The following is a 9,076-nucleotide window of genomic DNA, read 5'->3' as shown; positions in this document are numbered from 1 at the left end:
GGCATCTGGTTCTTGATGTGCCAGCGTCGACACACCTTCAGAGAACTTAGGACCTGAGCCTCAACAAGCCTAATCCTCCAAATACACAGGGTAGGGTGATGTCAGGAGTCAGGGCATTGACTGGTAAGATGACTTCATTGTGTTTAGGCAGGCTGCAGGGCATTCCAGACAATGGCACAGCAGGGGACAGCACAGGGAGGCAACAGAGTGTACCCCGCAATGGCCCAGGTACTGACTGCAACACAGGCCACCAGGCTGGGAAGAGTCAGGTGGTATGAGAGTTGGTGAGGGGCGGAACATACAAAGCCAGAGAAAGTGTGCAAAGTCCAGAAATGGCATCAGCAATTTATTGGTACGTGTGTGTTGGATGGAAGGTGACTGAAGGCTCAAGAGGCATAAAAACGACCTTTCACTTATGTTAAACTGACATGCCAAGTCTTACTGTAGTTCGTCTTAAATGCAATATTAATAAATTTATTAAATCCATGGCTTTAACATTTGAAATTTATTTTGACGTCTGTTCAACAAAACAAAACTACATTGGGATGACATTTACGGAAGCTCAGAAAAACATTATGTACTGAGAAATACTTATCATTAGACCACAATGAGCTTTAAAAAAATAAAGTTTACAGTTAAGTTACAAAAAGCTGAAAATATAAAACATTGTGAAACAGCAGCCATCTATTGACTGAGAAAACAAGAAGAGAAACAATTTCAATCATCAATCATGTATCAAAGATGCAGTCTGGTGAATTACAGGAATGTCTATCAGAAGGTGAAGGGCTGGCTTACTGGCAGTTTGATCTACTATACATCTCAGACCCAAACCCTTCACAGAGGAGACTAAATTCACATGTGACTTGTGAAACTAGCTGAGTTAAATCACTGTTGTATCAAATTCAACCTCAAAATCTCTCCCCAGGACTCTTGCTCAAGCAAGTCATGACAAACGCAACCTCACTAACAAGAGTTTTCAGAAATGGCCTGCAGAAGCTCAGGGCCTGGTGCCTCACACAGCCTCCTCCACGCTGCAATGCTGTAGTTCTCGTCACGCCCACAGCATCTGGCATCAGGTTACCCTGTACAGTCAAGGACCACATAAATCGCCAGCAGGGAAATTCCAGAGGTTTAGGATTCTATCAGCACATGTGTCACTGGAAGCCATCATGGGGGGACTATATCAGAGCTTATGTAACTAGCTGTCAGGTCTTTCCCTGTTGCCTTAGCCTTTCTACATAGAGACTGGCCTTCAACTTGCCCTGAGCCCAGAAGTGGACTCTTTCAGCAATTCTACTCAGGAATCTGCAGCAGGAAAACAAGTTCCTCTATTAACATCTATGACTGAAGCACAGATTTCTCGAACAGAAATCAAACTTCAACCAAAAGCTGGGCTTAGGAAGGGAGGCCCTTAGCTGACTGTAGGAGGTAGCTCTTATGACTCCACATGCTCCCTACACACCCCTAGCTTGAGCAATGCCTCAGCCAGCTCACCCTCATCCACACAATTTCTAGGAAACATACTTCAAATATTCTATCCTTGAAAAGACCACCATGCAGAAAATAAGTTTTCCCTTGATGTGCAGTATTTTCTTTAGTGCAATTTCTAAAGAGAAACTTAAATCCTGTTGTATTCTTTCAACACACAAAAAATGATACTTCTCAGAGGCTCAAAAGCCCAGCTCTGTGGACTGACAAAATGTATGCATCAACTGCCAACCCTCTTGGTTTCTGAAACCAACCTTTCTTCCTGCTCTCCTCTTTAAGAGCAAAACCCAACATGTATTAGGTCACAGCAAGTGGTGGCTGGGAAAAGCTGTGGGACCCCTCATTTGAGTCACAGCCATATGGCATGGAGAAAGAAAACATCTCTGCCAGAAGGAACTGAACTCTGGAAGTTCTAAGGAATGTCACCATGCTCAGCAGATAGGAAAGCACTGCCAAGGGCTGTCCCTCAAGAGCTTAGTTTTCTTGGGGAGATCAGAAAGACATCAGATCCTGACTGCCCTGTTTTGCTGAAGTTCCAAAATGAGTGGCCTGATGAAGAGCTAGTGAAACTGAGGGAAAGAGTCGACCACGTGGGGTGGGGTAGTGAGGAAGATATACCAGGAAATGAGCTGGGCCCTGAAGAAACAGGCAGATTGGGGACGGCAGGAGAAGGAAGAGAAGGGAGAGAAACCTCACCAAAGAACCATGGAAGCCAGGAAGTGGAGGGCACAGCCAGAATAAAGGCACAGATGGGCACCCCACAGGAGGGGCTTTGGCCAGGTTGGGATGCAGAAAAAGGCAGGAGTGTTGTCAGTCTACAGCATCCTGAACCCCAAATGGTCTGTAACTGGATTCTCTAAGCCTTGAGAATTGGAGACCAAAGCTTCAGACCAGGGCAAATAGATTGGAAAGATCAGTCTTTCCAAGATTGAGCTTCTTTCTAAGAAGCTGGATAGGAAACCCAATTAATGTGGATCTGAAAAAACAAATTTCAAGAGAGAAGCAGAATGAGTTGGGGGTGTGCAACAAGAGAAGCAAGGAAAATGGAAAGATGATAACTAAGGATCTTTTTAAAAGAAAAATGGGTAAGACTTTGGTGATGAGAGAGAAAAAGGGCAAAAGTCTGCAGTTAGGAATTCAGGTGACTGAAGATAGTGGACAGTTGGGAGGGGCAGGCTGATGGGTAGAAGAGAAAAATTCCATTCAGTGACAACCAAGCTGAACTATTCGACACCAGCAGGACTGGGTTCTTTAGGAACTAAGCCACGACAAAGACTTGGGAATCACTCACTCTGAGGATGAAGGTGAATGGCTGAGCAGACAAAGGTATACAGAGGCCTGGCTTTGAGGGCCTCTTCCCCACCAGCACAAGATAAGGCAAAGGACCATTTGTCAGAGACATCAAGAAGGGAATTTCCATCTGGATGGTCAATAGTGTCCAGTTCTATCAAGGACAGGATTAAGTTTTGAGAAAAAGCCATGGATTTGGTGATCTGATAACTGGTAACCTTTAGCAAAGCATAGTTGAGAGACAGAGACCAAAGTGAGTTGGTAAAAGTTAGGAAGAGAAATGAATGGCAACTTCAGGGAAGCAACTTACTGGAGAAGTTGAGCAGCAGGATGAATAACAAATAGCACAGACGGGAACAGAAAAATCTGGGTGCCCATGAAGGTGGAAGGAAAGGAGCTGGTATAGATGGGTACAACCAGAAAACATGAGGAGGGGAAAGGCAGGGAAAAGGGAGGCAGGCAGGGAGAGGGTCGTCTTAGGGGACGCTAGAGGAGCCTTAAAGAAGACTCTTCAGGTTGGTGCAAAGACTGACACATCAGTACAGAGAATGATCCAAGAAGGGTAGGTGTTCATTCCTTACCTCCATAAAGTAGGCTACCTGTCTAGAATGAAAATGCCAACTCAAAGCTATGGGCTGTTTTATGCAAGGTGGAAGATAATATAAGAAGCATGGTCCTCTCTTCAGACTGCCTTGACAGCACAGAATTAATCTTATTTCTCCCACCTCCCAAGTTATTTGTATTTCCGTGAGATCAGCTCTGAAACAACTCTCTTTAGGCTCTCTACAGTGTGGTAGAGCATGACTAGAAGAGATTAACCTTCAAACAATAGCATGGTCCAAGACACTACACTCACTTATCCCAGGGGAACCCACGGAATTTCTTAAATTGTAGTAACTCCTGACATGGCACGGAAGGAGAATTTTTAACAATTACTCTTGGCATCTTAGAGGAAAGGACCATTAAATACACTGAGGTAAAATGGGCAGAGAGTGTGGTTAGTTTCTATTAATAAAGTAAGTCTATTTTGTCTGTTTTAGGCAACAAAGGCAAAATGGAGTTTTGGGAAATGTGGAAAATGTATCTCATAAAAGCCCTTTGGAAAAACTGCAGACCAAAACCAAAACCCTCCTTCATGTTTTCTCACATGAAACATGAACTTGCCCTATTTCAAAAAGTTCCTATTGAGTATGATTGCGTGAAAGATCACACTATTTCAAATCATATTTATTTTAAAAATCTGTGATGGGACAGTGGTCTCACTGCCAGGAAGCCCAAGTTCTGTTTTATGCTCGGTACAACCAAGTAGAAGTTGACTCAATTTGTCTCAAGCTACATAAAATAATCAGAAAGCCAAGAAGAACTCATGCTAGACTGGTTAGACTTGTACACACAAAAAAAGCACTTTTTTAAACCTGCTGTTTCCATTCACTGCTGAAGTCTTTGAAGAAAATTAGGTGTTCAAAGTAGCCCTTTGCCTATTGGCATTTCCCCATCTTCTGTGTCTTTTGTAGGCATATCCCCCTAAAGTAAGAGGCCTTAGTAGAAAATCACATCTACCTGCAGTTTTCCCCTAGGTCTGCAGACACAGTGGAAAGTATAACGCCACAGTCGAGGGCCAGCTTTCCTACAGAGCCCAGGCCCCAGGGAGGGCGGCCAAAAGCTCAACCTGCCTAGGCTGGGATCTCCCTTTGGTCATAGCTGTGTTTCCACATGCCCCTCCACTCACACTCAGAGGAGGAACGGATGGAAGCCACCAGCACAAATAAAGGGAACACAGGAGAACAATGTCACCAAAGTGCAGGTGCAAACCGCAAAGCAACCCCTTACCTCTGTCAGCCCAGACTTTCCACCGAACCCCAGAGGAGGGTGTCTCTTAGGTCACAGTACTTTTTTCTTCATTTCTTTTGATTTAGAAACAAATCAGCAGGGAGGACAAAGTTCTCAAGGACAAAAAATCAAAGCTGAAACAAGAGCAGCACAATCCATCGGTGACGTTCATCTTTTTCCAGAGGAATATATCATACTGTTAAGACTTTGGGGGGAAAAAAAAGATCTTTTAGGAGCTGCAGGGAAAACATTCAGGATTAAGATATACTGACCCACCACCACAGAAACAGCAATTAATTAAAATAATAGCGCACAAAATGATTTTTTTTTTTTTTTTTTTTTTTTTGGGACGGAGTTTCGCTCTTGTTACCCAGGCCGGAGTGCAATGGCGCGATCTCGGCTCACCACAACCTCCGCCTCCTGGGTTCAGGCAATTCTCCTGCCTCAGCCTCCTGAGTAGCTGGGACTACAGGCACACGCCACCATGCCCAGCTAATTTTTTGTAGTTTTAGTAGAGACGGGGTTTCACCATGTTGACCAGGATGGTCTTGATCTCTTGACCTTGTGATCCACCCACCTCGGCCTCCCAAAGTGCTGGGATTACAGGCTTGAGCCACCGCGCCCGGCCAAAATGATTTTTAAAGTAAGTTTGAGATCAAACATACACTAGAAAGATATACACTTGATGGAGAAACAGAAATCCTAGCTTCTGCAGCTTTATACTCCTCTATAGTGTTGTGAATTACTTACACGTGTTTTTTTGTTTTGTTTTGTTTTTTGAGACAGAGTCATGCTCTGTCACCCAGACTGGAGTGCAGTGGTGTGATCGTGGCTCCCTGAAACCTTAGCCTCCCAAGTTCAAGCGATTCTCCTACCTTGGTCTCCTGTGTAGTAGCTGGGATTACAAGTGTGCGTTACCACATCCAGCTAATTTTTCTATTTGTAGTGGAGATGGGGTTTCACCACGTTGGCCAGGCTGGCCTCCAATTCCTGACCTCAGGTGATCTACCTGCCTCAGACTCCCAAAGTTTTCAGATTACAGGCATGAACCACTGTGCCCAGCCACATGTTTATTTTTTAAAAAATCATAAAAGGGGGAAATCCTTAAAGTCAATTATCTGAAAAGCTAGTAGACCAGAGCTAAATTGTGAAGCTGGCCTACTGGACTAGTTAGCAAAGATGTTCTGAGCTCAGTGGCTCGTTCTGTAACTAATAATGAATTGTACGAACTGTGTTCCCTGTAGGTAGTTTGGGAACAATTCATAGTTGGGCCACCAATCGTTCTTTGCCAATGTCCTCCCTGTTGTTATGTTGAAGGCAGAAGGAACGGTGCATGCTAGTAGCAATGCAGTGAGAGTAGTCTTCCTGCTTAGACAGGTTGTCTGCCTTGTTCAGCTCTGTTGCCATGGGGTGGAAGGAGGGCTTATCTCCCTGGCAGAGTAATGGATTGGTGGTACTCAGGAACTCCAGCCCATAGTGCTTAAGCCAGGCCGATGTGGGAGTTGGAAGCCTATGTGCTTCTGGGCTTGTCTGTTTCCAGGGACCGTAATCTAGCACTTTACCACATAAAGTGTGGATCCAATGGCATTTGGCTTCACCTGGGAAACTTAAGAATGTAGAAATAAGCTGGGCGTGGTGGCTCACACCTGTAATCCAAGGACTTTGGGAGCCTGAGGCAGGCGGATCACCTGAGGCTGGGAGTTCGAGACCAGCCTGACCAAGATGGAGAAACCCCGTCTTTACTAAAAATACCACATTAGCTGGGCATGGTGGCGGCGCCTGTAATCCCAGCTACTCGGGAGGCTGAGGCAGGAGAATTGCTTGAACCTGGAAGATGGAGGTTGCAGTGAGCCGAGATCAAAATTCCCAAGGTGATTCAAATGCCTGTTAAAAGTTTATGGAGCTCTGGTAGAATGCAGAAAGCTCAGGACTGGGAGACTAGGGAGTTGCTATCAGGTCCTGATTTTGCCACTAACTTGCAGTCAAAAAAAAAAAAAAAAAAAAAAAGAGTGTTTCTAGGTGGGTTTATTTCTTCATCAGTCAAGGGAGGGAGCTGCTGTAGAGTATTTGAAGGTCTCTTCTAGCTCTAATGTCATAGATATGTGTATATAGATATTTCTAGCTTGTGGTCTAAAAAGGGCGAATGCAACAGCACCCCCAGAATTGGCCATTTCTGCCATGGCAAATGCAAGCCCACTACTGGGTCCATCTGAGGTTGCCTATCCCTCCCATGGACCTGGTCCTCCTTCCTTACCTTCTGGTCCAAACGTTGGTAGTCACTGGCCTTTGGCCGCCGGGTGACTTTAGATCTTTTTCCTTCCAGGACAAAAGCAATGATCTGAGGACAGGAAAAAGAAAATGATTAACAGGTGGTTCTGTAATGACCTAGTTCAGCCTCTGAAATCAGAGGCAGTCACCTGGTAGCGTATTTGTTAATGACCTTGACTGTAGAAAGACCAGTACACTCACAGAGGTCTATTTAAACTGTAGCAATTTTAAGAAAGAACCTAATTACATCAGAATCCTTTGTATTGCTTAACAGGAAATAACAAATAGAAAGCTGTCTGAGCTCTAGCATGTGGAGGGAGTCTGTTTGATTTACTCAAAGGTACTTAGTCATGACTAAGATCTATCAACTCCTTCCCAGAGAGATCTAGGATAGGACATTCCTTTTAAAAAAAAAAATCATAATCAGAATTTCCTATCTACAAACGTACTCTTTCACCCCACGCCGCTACATCAACAGCTATACTCTTTATCACTCTCATTTCACATCCAAGGTTACCCTGCATAATGAACACTTGGAGGTAGAATAAGAAACGCATTTTTTTTTTTTTTCTGGATACAAGGTCTCACTCAGGCTGGAGTGCAATGGCATCATCACAGCCCACTTAAGACTTGACCTCCCACAGTCAAGCCATACTCCCAGCTGGGACCACACATGTGCACCACTACATCTGGCTAAATTTTTACTGTGTGTAGAGATGAGTTCTTGCCATGTTGGCCAGGCTGGTCTCAAACTCCTGGACTCAAGCAATTCTCCCACCTCGGCTTCCCAAAGTGCTGGGATTACAAGCATGAGCCACTGCACCTGGCCAGGAATGTCCATTTTTACTAAAGGTCTTCCCCTCTATTCTTTATAGCCACAGGCCTTATGGCCAGCATTAACTGGACTCTCCAACTTTAAGCAGGTTACTATCTTCTAAATTTTGGGGGCTCAATAAGAAATCCAATCATTTTGTCATTAGAATGGTTGCTAAGAAACAGACCAAACCCTGCTGAAAAAGTAAAAGGTGTACATGTCTGTGCAATTTCTGGCCTTTCTTCTAATTATTGATTGTGGAAAAGTCCCTGGGCTCTTTGCTGCTGGTATCAAAGACCGAGTAATAGAAACCATTCTTTGTGCCACTGCTGATGGAACACAGAATGTGGGGAAAGGAAGCCAGCAATGACACACAGCCTCAAGAATGGAAACAGGATGGAAGGTACATGTTCTAACTGTCCAGTACTCAGGTCCCCTCAGGCTGTGAAGGGCCTAAATTCAAAGTTACGGGAGGAGATGCCACATCCTAATAATGTCCTAACTTGGCTCCTAATGCACTAGCAGAGAACACTCAAGAGGACAGGTGACAGGTTGAAAACATGAGTCACCAAACAAGAGTACAGAGGCCTAGTGGGGCCTGAGGAAAACTGAAGCTCGTCTTAAAATCCCCAATGCTCACGGCAGATAAGTGACGGGATACCCACCCACACCCAAGTTTCCAGAGTGCAGGAAATCCCACTCCCCTCCTGAAGGCCACCCTCGACTTACCTTCCGCTTGTTGTGATAAGCGATATAGAGGACAGCCACAAGAATGGCTGCAGTCACCAGATATGCAAAGAAGTGGCTGCTCTCCGCGCTGGCACTTTCAGAGCTGTCCTTATAACGGTCATCCTTCTCCAAAAGTGTCCCATCACGGTTCTCACTGGAGGCAGAACCGGACACCTTTTCTTTTTCTTCTTTGGGCGGTGAGACCTCCTCAGGTCCTGTATCATCATCTTCAGCCTCTTTGGGCTCCACATCCTCAGTAGGCTCTGAAGAAATGAGGTCAGTGTCCTCCCCAGATTCGGTTTTGAAAGCATTCGGAGAAAGCTTCCCTTTGTCAGCTAGCTGGTTTGTGTTAGCCTTGGGGAGCTCCTTGGCAGAGGGGTTGGAGATGGGCTTGGCGTGGTCTTTCCTGGAAGGCTGCTCTGGAACCACCTTTCTAGAGCCGTCTTTTGGGGTCTGGTCCTCCGCACCGGACTTGCTAGAGCCGTCTTTTGGGGCCTGTGAGTCCGCATGCGACTTGCTGGGGCCGTGTTTTGGGATCTGCGCGTCTGCATCGGACTGGCTGGTGCCATGTTCTGGGGTCTGGCCGCCCGCACCCGGCTGGCTGGTGCCATGTTCAGGGGTCTGCCCGTCCGCACCCGGCTGGCTGGTGCCGTGTTC

General features: G+C 45.5%; 1 protein-coding gene across 1 annotated transcript in view; it reads right to left on the bottom strand.

Annotated features, from left to right (window-relative positions):
• Window positions 1-484: 484 nt before the first annotated feature.
• The window catches only part of TGOLN2 (trans-golgi network protein 2), a 9,260-nt gene continuing 668 nt past the window's right edge, over window positions 485-9,076 (bottom strand). The window contains 3 exon segments of the mRNA XM_032243508.1: window positions 485-4,813; window positions 6,863-6,946; window positions 8,420-9,076. The exon segment at window positions 8,420-9,076 is cut by the window's right edge and continues 16 nt beyond it. Coding sequence (XP_032099399.1) covers window positions 4,808-4,813; window positions 6,863-6,946; window positions 8,420-9,076 — 747 coding nt within the window. The 3' untranslated portion in view covers window positions 485-4,807.

Source organism: Sapajus apella, unplaced genomic scaffold (assembly GCF_009761245.1).
Source record: "Sapajus apella isolate SASKATOON/1434 unplaced genomic scaffold, GSC_monkey_1.0 scaffold52, whole genome shotgun sequence".
NCBI classification, from domain to species: Eukaryota; Metazoa; Chordata; class Mammalia; order Primates; family Cebidae; genus Sapajus; species Sapajus apella.
Note: the sequence above shows the minus strand (reverse complement) of the source record. Positions and strands in the feature narration are given on the sequence as shown.